The 15,940-nt window shown below is 37.9% G+C and overlaps 1 protein-coding gene and 1 non-coding gene across 7 annotated transcripts in view; one reads left to right on the top strand and one right to left on the bottom strand.

Annotated features, from left to right (window-relative positions):
- Focad (focadhesin) overlaps nt 1-15,940 on the bottom strand; it is a 379,256-nt gene that overhangs the window by 348,220 nt on the left and 15,096 nt on the right. For all 6 annotated transcript variants that reach the window (XM_004631729.2, XM_023715838.1, XM_023715836.1 and 3 more), the window contains 2 exons: nt 3,961-4,049; nt 981-1,055 (listed from right to left, as the gene is read on the bottom strand). In XM_004631729.2, the coding sequence (XP_004631786.1) occupies nt 981-1,055; nt 3,961-4,017 (132 nt within the window). In that variant the 5' untranslated portion in view covers nt 4,018-4,049. Of the gene's footprint in view, nt 1-980; nt 1,056-3,960; nt 4,050-15,940 lie in introns of those variants that run through there.
- On the top strand, nt 14,808-14,912 carry LOC111816928. The gene has a single exon (XR_002821235.1). It is a non-coding gene; the product is annotated as a small nucleolar RNA U13 (small nucleolar RNA).

Genomic DNA, 15,940 nt, shown 5'->3' with positions numbered 1-15,940 from the left:
AAGAATGTGAGGGGTTAGGTATACAGCTCAGCAGTGTAAGTGCCTGACTGGAAAGTGCAAGGTCTTGAGTTCAATCCCCAGTACCAAAAAAAAAAAAAGGAAGGGAAAGGAAATACATTTATTTCTGTTGCGGGGAAAGAAAAGCAGAGAGCTTCACTCATTCACATGGTTCAACAGAACACACCCAGAGTACCATTCCGAATGAGTTTCTAAACCAGCACAGGGAGAGAGAAAACAGCCTGAGCCCAGAGGCTGCAGGTCTTGGGCAGTTCCTTAGCTCTGGGCACTCAGCTCTGAATGTCAGTATGAACCTATGAGACATATAGCTCACATCTGGGGCCAATCTGAAAGCATGAGAACACATCCACGATGTTCACTTTCTCTGATAACCAAAAATACTCCCTCAGAGGTAACATCATCAACCTTCTCTAAAGCATTCCTTTCCACATTTGACCCATGCTGCTCTTCCTTAGTAGCCACAAAAATACTCTCCTTCACACCATCCATGCCTCATTTCTAGAGTGTGTTGTCATAATTTTAAATGTTAAAAAATGTTATAGGGATGGGGCTGTAGCTCAGTGGTAGAGTGATACGTAGCATGCATAAGGCCTAGGTAGTTCAAGCTCCAGCAAAAACTAAAAGATGCAAACCAAAAAAAGGGAAAACAAAGGAACAAATAAAAAGCAATGAAGTTCTCTCATCCAAATTTTATGAGGACCTGCAGGGCATGGTAGCCCACACCTGTAACCCCAGCACTTGGGATGCTGAGACAGGAGGTTTGCTTTAAGTTCGAGGCCATCATGGATTACAAAGTGAGTTCAAAGCCAGCCTCAACTGCATAGTGAAACACTATCTCAAAAAGACAAAAAAAGAAAAGAAACCTATGGTGAGCCAAACAATGACTGAAACAAGGCAATTACATATGCGAACTAGCTGGAGCAATATCTGAATAGAATTCAAGCACAAAACTAAACACAGACCTGGTTTGTGGATTGGTGGATCTTTCCTGAAGCACCATTTTCCTTTAGGACTGCAGCAATAAGATGACCCACAGCCTGAAAAGCAAACAAAATTAATGAGCACATTCCCTTCAAACATTCTTTTCAAATAGTGCACATGAGGGAAACTAACATTAATACTTCTTAACATGAGTAGGGATATGCCAAGTAGACAGCTGGGAGTAAATGAGATTCCTACATTAAATGACACTCTGTAGAAGAAACTAAATTAGGCGTTCCACATGCCTAACTTTTAATCTTCAGACCATCTCTTCAGATAGGCATTATCATCCCACATGATCAATAAGCAAACTATAGTCCTTGATGTTAAGAAAGCTGCCAGGTTTTCAGTTCAAATTGCTGTCATTTAGTACTAAAAGACCATTTAAGACTGCTTGATATATTAAACCATGAAACAAATTTAAAAAGTTTTTAAAATTGTCTTTACATCTAAAGGAAATCTATCACATTTCAATATGTCTTTAATAAAAAAAAAAAAAGTCATCCCCATTTCATTTAATGGCTATGTCCCATATCCACTGATCCAGAAGATCTCTTCTCTACCACTGCCATTCTCCCTCCTTTAGGCCCTATGATTTTAATTTTTGGTCATTTTTATATCGCTTTCAGCTGTTTAATAAGCTTTCGATATCATAAACATCTAAAATTTTCCTATGTCTGCTTAAGTCAAAGAGCCCAAAATTAAATTCCAGCATCTCTAGGAGTACTAACTGCAAAAGTACATAAACATTCTCACCACCTCAGATCCACACCCAAGTCGTCAGCACTACCCAGCAGAGTCTGAGAGCCAACTGGATGATAACAGCAAGTGATTCCACACAGTTGGGGAAACATCGATGCAGCAACTATCTGCCCTGCATCTGGGGCCATGTGTGACAGAGATAAGAATAACTGGGAGCCTTGTAAAGTATTCAGAGAAGCTCAAGTACGAACATGGCACCCATCCCAATGACTGCACTTGATACTGGGACAGCCTTAGAACTTCAAAGCTTAAAGATCTCAGTTTTATGAACAAGTCATTCATTTACATAAATATTAAAATGAGCTCAATTTACTGTCTCTTATCATCTATCAAAAAGATAAAAGAACTGAGGAACAGGAAATAATTTTGAGTTCTTCTCCACATATATCATATTTCATTGACACTGTATTTCCTTGATATTATTTTACTAATATCTGTAACATACAATGTCTTTTATCCTTTGAAATATGATATTGATAATAAAAGAGCTGTTATAGAGTCATTTAGGAAACCATGGCCCAGGTCAACAATGTGTAGGCAGGCCCAACTGCATCTCAACTGCTGCTATCAATTATTAATCCAATCACACATTTAAAACTTAAAAAACCAAAAAAACATGTGTGAATCAATGTACTATGGGGGTAAAATTGAGCAGCTGTTACAAAAGAATATTAAATAGCAGTAAATGATTCATAGAAAACAAGGGCAAATCACAAGAACCTAATAAATATAAAAAGCAACAGGAACAACAACAAAAAAGCTATATTTCCTTATTTAGAAAAAATGCTAAAAGAAAATAAATTTAATGTTATATGTCCCCCTTCTTTCCACCAGGTTCAGTTTCTTATATTTAATTTTCAATTACCCATCTAACAAATCAGAGATTTGACCAGAAAATTGACTGGAATTGACCAGAAAATGTAAAACACAAGGATAAATCAGCCTACACTGCTCCTTTAATTTTGCAGAATAGGGCTGAAAGACACTCTACATTTAACAAAACATTCACATTTTTTACTTTATTTAGCAGAGCTACATATAGTCATTCTTGATGCACCAAGCAAGGAACTCCAGGCATGGAAGCATAAAACTGTGGACGCATCCTCCAAGCCTTCATCCTGTTTTTCACAGTAGGGACCTGTGCTGCAAGAGGAGGCTACGATGCCAACCCAGCCAGGCAGAAGGGAATCTTGCACAAGGGTGCTCTACTCCTCATGGAAGGGTTCCCCACTGCCCAGCTAAGTCAATTCCACACCGGCCTCCGCAGTGAGCTGCTGCAGGGATCCGAGATGCTGTTCATCATGCAGTCTTCAGCTGGCTTCTGCTGGCTTTGTAGCTTTGTTTTCAAAGGAAAAGACAATAAGCCAGCACGGCACCTTGGCTAGCCATAACACTCCTAATTAGATAATGGCTAATCAGAAAACCCTCCTTAACTATTTGTCTTACTGAAACACTCTTTAAAATAATTGCCAGAATCTCTTATTTCATAGATAGATCACATATATTAATGTAGGATATTTTAATTATTGAATCTCATTATTATAAAATCTATTATTCTTAGTAGTTGTACAACAATAGCATATATCTTTTTAAATATTAATCATTCATACTCTGGATGTATAACCATCTATAACCAAATAATTAATTATAGGGAAAAAAATTCAGGAGTCTTCTAGTTAATCAAGGTTTTAGCATCTCCAGGAAGTATGATCTAAACAAAAGTATTTGCTCTCCTACTTTAAATATACTTTTTCAAATTAACTAATATAAAAATTCTTTAGTAAAATATATCTCTATTCAAATAGGTAGAAGAATAAAAAATAACATTAAAAAAGAAATCCAGGGCTGGCTAGATAGCTCAGCAGATTAAATTAAAGCACCTGCTTAGGTAGACGCAGGGACCGGGGCTTGATTCCTTGAGTGTCATGCCGGCCCGACCCCAACCCCAACCCCAACCCCAACCCAGGGTCACTCCGAGACAACAATGAGACTGGGCATGGGGACACATGCCTGTAATCCCAGCGCTTGGGAGGCTGAAAACAAGACAAGAGGATCACTAGGAGTCCAATCTGTGTAATGAGACCTGGTAGACCCTGTACTAAATACATTTATTAAAAAAAAGAAATCCAACTGACCACCCACAAAAAAAAAAGAAAGATTCATTTGTTACAAAGAAGCAAAAATAAATCATGAACTAACCTGTGACTGGATAAGAGAATTTGGAAAATCAAACCTTTTCCGGATATCATCTGACATTTTTGCCTCTCTTACATGTAGGCATGCAGCTTCTGTAACCAAAACAAAAGAGCAATATTAGTCTTACACTTGGTTTGAATTAAGAGTTCAAATCAATTATTCCTCAAGTAATATGAGTGTAATGCATCCGAAAGACAGCAATGGAAATAAAACATAGGGCTCTATGGTATAATCCTTGGCATAATCTTCATAGTTTAACTACTTCAGAATTCAAATGTCACACAATCAACTAAAATGCTCAACAGATCCCGGTTTTTCCCATAAGTGTCAATCCAGAAAGATTAATTTACACCATTTTATTTTTAAAGATAACAAAAAATTCAACAACATAGTTCAGCTAAAAATTAATACTTTGAAGGATCACAACTTATAAGGGAAAGTCAAACTGCCATGGAACTATGCCTTATTTTGATCAAGCTGTCATTTAAACACTAATCCAGCTGCTAATAACAAGTATGACACCCACCTAGGTAAACTTATTTCAGGAAGTACAGAAATGATCTAGAAACTCATACATCAAAACTGACAGTTTGGGCTGGTGAGATGGCTCAGTGGTCTAAAGCATCTACTTAGAACAAGCTTAGCAAAGCACAGGGACCACGGTTCAATCCCCCAGCACCACATGCCAGCCAGCCGGCCCCCTGGTGGGCTGAGCTGGCCACACACACACACACACACATAAATAAATAAATAAATAAATAAATTGAAAAAAAAAACTGACAGTTTGCCTCCCAAACAAATAGCAAGCAAGCAATTAGCACCAACTTTTAATATTTCTATCACACCTCTCGTTCACAGCGGGCTCCCAAAACAGACACACACAGGAGTGCAGGAATGTGTCCTCCAAAACAGTGAAGTCCTGGAACTACTTAAAGCACTTCCTGTGGAGCTCAGTTTACCCACTAGCCATGCTGTTCTGAATCAGACAAAGTACACTACTTTGAAAAGTAGAGTACTGCAGATCACCTACTTTGTTCTGCAAAAAAAAAAAAAAAAAAAAGAGGATTGAACTCAGGCCCTTGTGCTTGCCAGGGAAGCACTTATTCTACTGAGCCATCTCCCCAGATCACCTACTTTTAACAACACAATTTAAAAATAAAATTTATGTCAATACAATACACTAAGCATCATGGTTAGAGTATGTTCAGTGAATCTCCAAGGATTCATATGTTCAAATCTAATTCCCACTTGATATTCAGTGAGTGGAAACTCAACTGACATACAGCACTTAGAGGTGGGGTTTTTAGGAGGTGATTAGAGCTACATAATCAGGTCATCAGAATGCAGCCCTCCCAACAGAACACCAGTATATGAAGGAAAAGTCCAAAAGAACAAACATGTATGCTCCCTGGCTCTCGGCCATACAAGGAACACCCTGGGCTACCTCAGAACTCTGCTAGCAAGACCAATGCCAGATGCAGGTCCTTATCTTCCAAAACTGTGAGCTAAATAACTTCTTTATAAAGTCACCCAGTCTCAATCTTCATTACTGTAACACAAACTGACTAATATTCTAGGCTACCTTATAAAAGTAACAAAGGACAAAACCAAGCTCTTTTGATCTCAAAACCAGAAGCATCTTCTACTGAACCTGCAGCATCTTCTAACTTCTTTCCTTAACTACTTTTCTCCCTTTCATCTAAAGCTAAACTACCTTAAAGGACTAATTTATCCCAGCTTTCTTCTTCATGATCTATGTCCAACTGTACTTCCTTCAATTGGACATGTCATAGCACTGAAACAGCTTCTTCTAAAAATTGAACACCATTTCCCTATCCACACCAAGTTGGTAGCTTAACTGAGCATTTCTTCACCTTGCTAATTGTGCAGATAACAATTTTCTTAGATTTTTCTTTTCCTTTAAATTCCATAATACACCATAACCAAACTTCCCAAAGTGTCTCCTTGGAAAACCTAAGAAAAGGATATTTTATAGAAGGAGAATGCTAGTGGGATTCTGTGAGGACATACATCATACCATAAAGAGCTTTACATTCTTTTATTTCTTTTATGTACTTGGTACAGGGTCTCACTACACAGCTCACACTCCCAGTGATCCTCCTGTTTCTAGTCCCCCAGTGCTGGGATTACAGGTGTGTACCACCACACAGGTCTCGATGGCAGGCTTAGCGCGCCGGGGGCTAGGGGTGGCATAGCACGTGGGGCCAGGGATCAAACCCTGGTCCCTGCTCTTGCCTAAGCAGGCGCTTAGTCTGCTGAGCTATCTCGCTGGCCCTTACGTTCAATTAACAAACATTCATTAGAGGCCCATTTTGTACCTAGGCACTGTTTCTAGATGCTGGGGCTATCTCAATATAAAAAATAAACACAAATCTCTGTACTCACTCATGGAGGTTACAATCGAGTGGGAAGAGGCAACAAATTACAAAAAAATACTGCATATAAAATGCAGTATCACTTGGATCATTATACTGTTAATTTTTGCTAATATATGGAAAGCAGCAGCTAATGCTTAAATTTTTTTCTCTTAATTTCTTACAACTTTTTCCCCAATTTTGCATACATATATCTGATAATCTAAACAACTGAAGTGAAGAATACAATATGCAATACAACAAATACTGCTGAATTTGTATTACTTCATTTAATGAAATTCTGTATCATTTCTAATTTTTTATTATCATTATTTTATATTCTTTTTTTAAAAAAATTAAAAATGCAGTGTCAACATATTAACTAATGTTACCCTCTTATTGCCTTGTTTTGAAACTTTTTTTTTTCCCTTTAAAACAAATAAAAAGGGCTGGGGAGATAACACAGCAGTCAAAGCACCTGCCTGACAAGCACAAGGTCCGGAATTTGATCCCTGATACCACATTCTATGAGGGCCCAGATCCCCAGGCACACCATCCTGGCCCCGAAACCTGGCATGGTGGCACAGTCCTATAATACCAGTACTGGGGAGACTGAGACAGGAGGATCACTGCAAGTCTGAACTTTGTAGCAAGACCCTGTACCAAAAGAATTAAAATAAAATAAAAAGGGTAGGGGAGATAGTTCAGTGGCATAAGTGCCTGCCTGGGAAGCGCAAGGTCCTGAGTTCAATCTCCAATACTAAAAAAAAAAGACATTCACTTAAATAAAAAGAATCACCAAAACCAAAGAAATACAGTGTATTAGAAGGTGATAAGTGCTAAGGAAAAAGGAAAGCAGACAAAAGTGGTAACAAATGGGGAAGGGCGCTTTTTCTACCTTAAGTAGCTAAGTTGGAATCACTCTGTGATTCAGACAAAGATCCAAGGAAGAAAGGAAGGAAGTTAGCCTAACTAATGAAATAGCTATCTGGAGGAAGAAAGTCACAGGAAGAGGAAACAGGTAGCACAAATGCCTTAATCTAAGAAAGCGTTTCAGACATATATGAAGGAGGAGGAGGAGACAGGGCACAGAGCAGAATAAAGGAGAAGGGTGCTAAACAGACAGAGAAGTCAGACCACAAAAGGTCTATCAGCCACCAAAGGCACTGGTACAGTCACCCTAAGTGAAATGGGAAGCTACTGACGAAGTAATGGGTAAAATTTAATATAATCACTTGAAGCAAAAAGTTGTCACATTCTGGCTACTTCAAGGAAAAGACAACATGGATTCCTTGACAGCACAAAAGAAAGGACTCAAGGATGACTCCCAAGTTTTTTGGATTTTTTTTTTAAATCTTATTTATTTATTTACTTATTTATTTGGTTCAGGATCTTACTACACAGCTCAGACTCATAGAGGTCCTCCTGCCTCAGCCTCCCCAGCGATGAGATTACAGGTATGCACCACCACACCCAGTTTCGGCGGCCAGCTTGGCCTTTGGGTCCACACAGCATGTGGTTCCAGGGATCAAACCCAGGCCCTTGCATTTGCCAGGCAGGCACTTAAGACTGCCAAGCTTTCTCCCCATCCCCTCCAAGGTTTTTTGTTTATTTTGGGTTTTATGTTTTGTTTTGTTTTGTTTTTTTAATGTATTTGGTAGAAGGTCTCACTATGCAACTTGGACTCTTAGTGATCCTCCTGTCTTCAGCTTCCCCAATGCTGGGATTACAGGTGTGTGCCACCACACCTGGACTCAGTGGCAGGTGTAGCATGTGGTGTCAGAGATCAAACCACGGTCCCTGAACTTGCCTAAACAGGCACTTAGTCTGCTGAGCTACCTCACTGGCCCAAGGTTTTTAATTTGACCAATTTTATTAATCTCACTACCTTTGGGCAGTTTACATATTTAAACTTTTCTATATTATTTCCTACCATAACATAATTTTTGGTTTTTTACTACAATGAAAGAATGTACTTGCTCTCAACTGAGAAGAAGAAACATTTTGTGAGGAAGACTAGAAATTCCAGTTTGATTTTAGATGCATGATAGGCAAGCAGAGATGTCAGGTAGAAAGTTATATGTGAATCTAAAATTGGAGAAAGGCCGGGGATATAGCTCAGCAGCATAAGCAACTGCCTGGCAAGCACAAGGTTCTGAGTTCGGTCCCCAGTACATTGGGGGTGAGTTGGGGGGAGGTCCAGGGGTATAGTTCAGTCCAGGGGTATAGTTCAGCCACTTACCTGTCAAGCAAAAGGTCCCAAGTTAGATCCTTGGTACAAAAATTAAAAAAATAAAATAAAATTGGTAGAAAAGAGCTTAGTTTAAAATAAAAATAATAATGTTGTATATTATTAAAGAAGTTGAGGGCCAGCCAAATAGCTCAGTGGATTAAAGCGCCTGCTTAGGCAGATGCAGAGGCCAGGGTTCGATCCCCAGCCTGCCGTGCGGGTCCTGCCCCTGGGGTGTGCTGAGATAGCAATTGAGACTGGGCGTGGTGGCACCTGCCTGTAATCCTAACCCTTTGGGAGGCTGAACACAAGCGGATCACTATGAGTCCGATCTGGGTAGTGAGACCCTGTAGACCCTTACTAAAAAAAAAAAAAAGAAAAGAAAAGAAAAAAGAAAAAAAAATTCTGAGGATGTCTACTCAAGTCTGAAATAGAATTTCTGCTCTAGGCCCTGTCAAATAGTTTAATAACCTAAAGTTCACAAAATTTATCTGTTCAAACAATTATAGAAATACCTATTAACCGTCTACACAACCAGCCTTTCATACATTACACACCAGGAAACACTTCTCTAATAACCAAGAAACACTGCTCTATCAACTCCCCCTCTTCATCTGTCCACCCTGCTCCCAGGTTCCAGCTCCCATACTGATGTCTGTCTAGTACTGTCTTCCCTTTGTAACTATTCTCCCCCAGCTATTTATCAGCTTCCATCTAATCCAGATCTCCAAACACTTCCATGCTGTCTCTCCTGGGACTCTACACCTCCAGACTGGAGATGTCAGAAAACACATTTTATCTTTTATAATTCTTCCCAATTCACTTCATTTTGCCTCAGTTTTCTTTGTGCAATTTCCTTTGACACCGTTCTCTAAATGCAGTGAGTCTCCAAGTCCCTCACGCTCTTTTTGACATTTCAGTATCACGTGTCCCTCCTGCTCTATCCTCATTCATGACAAGTTATTCCGGTAGCTATTCAGTCTTGGGTCTCTCCACACTTCAGTTCATGATAATGGTTGTCAGCATACTAGTCCTGAAATGCTATTTCCACCACACTATTTCCTGGTGAATTCATAGTGGGTTTTCAATTGCCTGTCAGATTAAATACCAATTCTCGTGCCTAGCTTTTAAGTCAACAGCCACCCATTTAACTTCATTTTCATTCCGATAATTCCAATCTAGCTAAAATCATTCTCAAAATGGCCCACAGCTCAAAATCTGCTCATTCCTAAGGAATTTTATTTATATATTTTTCTCCCATGTAGAATGTCCTGTTTCCACTATTTAAAGATTATATTCTTTTCATACAATATCTTTGTTTAGCCTCTGCCAACTAGCCATACTTAATGATAATGACTTTGTTTCACATTACTGACTTATGCCATCATTTGACTAATACTTTCAGATTGGAAACCTTTTTCTCTAAAAGGGCAGACCATAATTACTTAAATATGCCATTGTAGCACAAAAGCAGCTATCGACCGCACACAAATACGTCCTGAGAAAATCTGCTACAACAGGCCTCAGGTAGGCTGTAGTTTGTTACCTCTTGTTTTACATGATTACTTTTAATTAATTTATAAAATTTCTCGATATAATTGCTAGAGTTAATGTCCTATTTTGGCTGTACTTATAGGAAGCCAGGATAAATATATAAATTATATATCTTTTACTATTTAAAAAATGAAAAACTACCCCTTATCAAAGAAAACAAAATGTTTTCATTCCTCTCAAATCAGAAAGAAATGTGTCACATTTGGGCTTATATGAAGTTTAAAGAAAAATAAAATAGGCAATATTCTCAGTGAAATAAGCAAAAAGAAGTATCTTTTTCAAACAAACATTAGATAAAAGCCAAAGTGTCATGTAAGATGTAATTTGGTAACAGGGTCCAGATAAAGTCTTCTACTGACTTAATGTGACTGAACAGAAGATAGACTATAGTGCTGAAGAGAAGCCACATGGTTATGGATACATTACAGACTAGACTTATTCAACTGTCACCAGTAATAAAACTACAGAAGAAATGTGGAGCTGCACTCTGAGCCAGGCATAGAATGCAGGAATTCACATTTAGGACAAGATAAGCAGTCAGGCTAATAGCTTATTTTAGCACACATAAGCTGAGCTGTCCAAAAATGACCTTGTCTTCAGGAGATGGGCAGGTGCTTACACTTAGAAAAGATAGCCCTACTCTTAGGGTCACATTGTAGAGACTACATTTTAGAAATCTATAGCAACCTTATCTTTCCTAACAAATGCCATTAAGCATTCTCTAACCACTCCCAAACTGCAATATGACTTGGTATCACCCTTCATTCGCTACCCTTGGGCTACAAATTACAAGTGTCTTTTGCAGGCAGCAGACATATCTCAAGGTTAATCACATCCAGTCTGCCTGTCAACGTACAAAAACAACATCTCTTGGGCAATTTTTTTTTAAGTACACATGCTTGCTTTAACATTAGCATGTGTCCTGTTTCATTTTTAATCCCAACTTCATCTTGGCATTTTACACATTAAAGAAAAACAATTTATATATATATATATATATATATATATTATTTTTAATAATATAATATATATTATATATATTTTAATAATATATAATATATATATTATATATTATATATATATTATTTTTATTGTGCCATTCTTACTAAACGTACACTAGTCACAATATAATCCATAAATCACATAACACAAAAGAAGTGTTTGACTTTAAAAGATTTATCTCCAACTTGTCACTAGTCTTTTTTGTTCATCTAAATCTAAACCAGAAAGAATTTTAATGGCCTTTTAAACTCTCCGTGAATCAAAGCATTTTTAATATAAGCAATTATCATATTATCTGCCAAGCTACTTCAGCCCCATAAGAATATTTACAAGGAAATAAATGAAATGTACTCCAGAAATAATAAAAGAACAGAACAGAGATAAAGCACACTGGGTTTTCAACTTTCCCTCTCAGTTTCCCTAGGACATGAAACCATACGGCATCTATCATAAAAGTATGTGGAATTTCAAATGAAAGGCATAAAATAAAAGAAAATCTAATTATGTGTACAAGTGCTAAGGAAATCCAGCAGAGGGAGCAATCAAAACTGATTACATAGTGTAGTTGGAGGATGGAGGATGGGAACGAAGAGGGTATTGGAGGATCACAGAGAAGACATTTGACTTTGAGCACTGTGGACCAAATTTCTATACAGGAAGAACTAAAGGGTAGCAATCTGGATGGAAGGTAGAGATGCACAGAATACATTCTTAAAACTACTTTACATGAGCAGTATAATCAGCAGGTGGATAAAAATATGTACTTCATTCACATTAGTCAGACTTTTTTACAGAAACAAAATCTAGGATTTGTTTTCTTTGAAATATTTTAGCAACTATTACAATTATCAATTAGGACACTTAGTTTCTACCACCTACAAATTGAGCTATAAAAAACATCAACCTGAGGATTTTAAACACATATCATAGTCGCTCCTTATCTTCAGGGAATAGATACATTCCAAGACGCCCTGCCGATGCTGAAAACTACAGACAGCACTGAACCCTAAACACAGGAACTATGAGGCTGTGGCTCTGATAACTGAGACTCACAGTGTGTGGCTCTGGTGCACAGTATAAGTACCACGTGCTAACCTATTGCGCCAATGGAGCTCCTTAAAGTGCACAGAACATGAGGGTGGATATGTTGGCCAAAGGGATGATTCATGTCTACACTAGGACACAGTAGGAGGGCAGGAGCTTTCACCACATTACCCAGAATGGTATACAACTTAAAACTTACAGATTGTGTACCTATGAAATCTTCCATTTAATATTTGCAAACCACAGTTGAAATTGCAGAAAGCAAAATTGCATATACAACAAAACTATTATATTTTGACAATTTGTTTCCTTTATTTGGATGGCTTACAGAAAGTTGATAAAAACCATCAAAGACTAAACTGGGTTTGGGACACAGTTCGGTGATGGCATGCTGGCTTGCTACATGTAAGAATCCCCAGCACTGCAAAAGGAAAAAAGTTCTAATAATAAATTTCAGGCAATTTTATAAAGTTAGCAAGACTATAACGCAAGGATATATTCTAGACTCCTAGTTGATTGGTCCTGACCCTCAAAAACAGGAGGAAAAATCTGATGGTAGTTTCCAAACACCTACCTTCTCTCTACCAATATTGCTATCTTTCTTATTCTTCTGTCTGTTGGTGTCCTCCCTTCAAATTCCTGTTCCCAAATACCTCTTTCTATACATCCTCCCTAGGATGTGACGCCAGATTTTATTTCATATCCAATAGTAAATCCTGGCACCTACTAGATACTCAAGTGTAGCTTCATCTCTTGCTTCAAAATCTCACTGAATATGACAGTGTATGGATATAAATTTAGCTATTTGGGACTGAGGCAGGAAGATCACTAGTTCAAGCTCAACCTGGACAACTTAGCCAGACTCTGAATTAAAAGTGCTGGGAATATAGCTCTGGGTGAAAGCCCTGAGTTTAGCCCCCAATACTGAGAGGGGAAAAAAAAAAAAAAAAAATCTAACTGCCATCTACATTTCCAAGAATCCTCCATAAAAAGGGAGAGAGCATACAGAAATTTCAATGAAAAATGTTAAAAATCTCAAGTGCCCCCAAAAATAATTTTTAATCATTGTTCTCTAAAAGACCACGAAATCGTATTTACACTACATATTTAAATAAGGCATACAAAATACTTTTATGTTAACAATTTCAAAATATGACAGGAGACTGCTTGCCATCCTCCAGCAACTATTTTCTTCTTCTGCATTAATAAAATCATAACCCAACTAGCTTCATCATATATCTAGCCGTAAGTACAAGGAGGTATGACCAGGTGGGTGAGTTCTCTACAGCAGAGTGTGTGCAGAAGTGGTGTGCCATTTCCAAATGGAGCCTGCTTCTTTTGTCCTCCCAAACACAACCAGGTTTGGGAAAAGCCTGATTAAATGATTCACATGAGGACAGCGTCCCTAAGATACTGCCAAAGATGCAAGCCAGCAGGAACCCAGACCACTAATGACAGTGCAGAGCTGCACACCTACAACCCAACCATTACATGAGCAAGAAAAAAACCTCTTTTTTGCTTGAACCACTGCGTTTTAGGGTCTCCATCCTTCAGCAGCCAGTACTTCCCTACCTAATATAATGAATTTGACACCATGCCCCACATATAATAGTTTTCACTAACGAAATACAGAAACAATGTCAGAAAGGTTAAAGCATCTTGCCAAAATGGAAAATCATCATAGCAGATAGAGCTCAGATGAAAAGGGAGGTTTTCATGACTACCAATTCAATGTTCTTTCCACTGGGCCGTCACTAACATGAGGCATGAGCAGCATGTTCCACATCACTATATCATGTCCCAGGAATTTTAAGATCTATAATTCAAGCACTAAGCAAATTTAGGCAACTATGAATTCTCATGTTCTCACTGGTTGTAATTTACTAAAACTATATCACATTGTAATCAAATTTCTGCCTTTACAATTTAGATCATTCTCAGTTAACATCACATGCTACTTACAGATTTTGACATCAGACTCTAAAATAAGATCAAAGGCAGGAAATTCCAAGTTATAAATGATTGTTGCCCAGGAAAATGAGGCATAAAAGTAAAAAATAAAACTACCAACTTGAATAATTAATGCTGATTTGTTACAGTATTTTCTCTAACTATTCTTGAATATTTTAAAGTAATATGTGCAATATTTATGCTCTAAATGTATAAGCCTATAAGTGAAAATAATCTTATAAAATCTATGGCCTTATTTGTATCCAGAATTTTTATAGTATCCAATTGATTTTTTTTTTTTTTTTTTTTTTTTTGCAGAACTGGGGATTGCACTCAGGCTCTCACTCTTGCCAGGCAAGCGCTTATCCTACTGAGCTATCTCCACAGCCTCTCCAACTGGTCTTGAAAGAAGTTTCCAAAGTTGGCTCTTCTTTGTTTTTTCAATGTTGTAATTTTTAAATATTTTTGTTTTATCAAAGGAACAATTTCTAAAATTTTATAAAATATTTTAAAGACTTCATCTGTAACAAAATAACCTTTACAATATACTTACATTAACATACATGCCCAATCATTTTAAAGGCCTTATATATCTAATATGAATAGCATAACCTCTGGGTGATCTTTTTTTCTCATTCCGATTTACCAATTTGTCATCAAAAAACTTTTTTTTTTCTCCTTGAGACAAAGTCCAGATCCTTCGGTTCATAAGCGTGATGATTGGGTGTTCATGCCTTACAATGCATGAGATGTGCCTCCCTCAAACCTTGTTATGACGTGGGCACATTACCCGTCTGACATGAGAAAAAAAAAAGAGACAAAGTCCAGAGTCAGGAGATAAAGGCATGGCAGACTGGGTCGGGAAGTAGGCATGACCTATTAACATTTCCCAGAACACATGCATAAACAGGTCCCAAAGCCCTGTATGTAGACCCCATCAGAGTGATGTCTTCAATTCCTCACAGGTAAACTTGAGCAAGTTTTCAATAGGACAGTCTAGACCTGACTTCTGCCTGAGGAGTGAGACATATAAGAGGACAGCTGCCATTGAGCTCCCTGTTACTATGCTCTTTCTTCACACTGGTCCACTCTCACCCCACAGAGTATACTTTTTTCCTAGTTTAGTTGGCCCAAACTCACTGAGTAGGGCATGTTTCTTTTCTTACCTTTAATATATGTTAAACCTTGCTACCTTTTGTACTGGTCTTGCCCTGTTCTTTACTCAGTACAGAAAGAACCTATACAGCTGGGGAGATAGCTCAGTGGCATAAGTGACTGCTTGGCAAGTATAAGTTCTTGAGTTCGAGACCCAGTACCAAAAATAAAAAGCAGAAAGAACCTAGAAACCACCTTCAGAAGGAGACTCTGGGACCTAAAAGCCCAGGAACAGTCTCATTATTTTGCCCCTGCTAGTATTTCAGCATTTAAAGTAGTTGATAATACAAGTACATGACACAGTATCAGACCTGTTTTGTAATTTTAAAGTTACCAAAATATCATGCCAGGTGGACCTGCAATCCCAGCACTTTGGAAACTGAGGCAGGAACACTGACAGAAGGTCAAGGCCAGTTTGAGCTATGTACCCTGCCTCCAAAAAAAAAAAAAGTAAAAATAAGACTACCAAAATATCAAATTCTTTATTCAGATTCTAATATATTTGTCAGAAATATGGGATACAGGGCTGGGAAGATAGCTCAACAGCATAAGGGTCTGCCTGGCAAGCACAAGATTCTGAGTTCAATCCCTGGTACAAAAAAAAAAAAAAAAAAAGGAAGGAAGGAAGGAAGGAAGGAAGGAAGGAAGGAGAGAGAAAAGAAAAGAAAAGAAA

The sequence above is a fragment of the Octodon degus genome, unplaced genomic scaffold, assembly GCF_000260255.1.
Source record: "Octodon degus isolate 3935 unplaced genomic scaffold, OctDeg1.0 scaffold00044, whole genome shotgun sequence".
NCBI lineage: Eukaryota > Metazoa > Chordata > Mammalia > Rodentia > Octodontidae > Octodon > Octodon degus.
The sequence above is the reverse complement of the archived record's forward strand: the minus strand, read 5'-3'. Positions and strand labels throughout refer to the sequence as shown.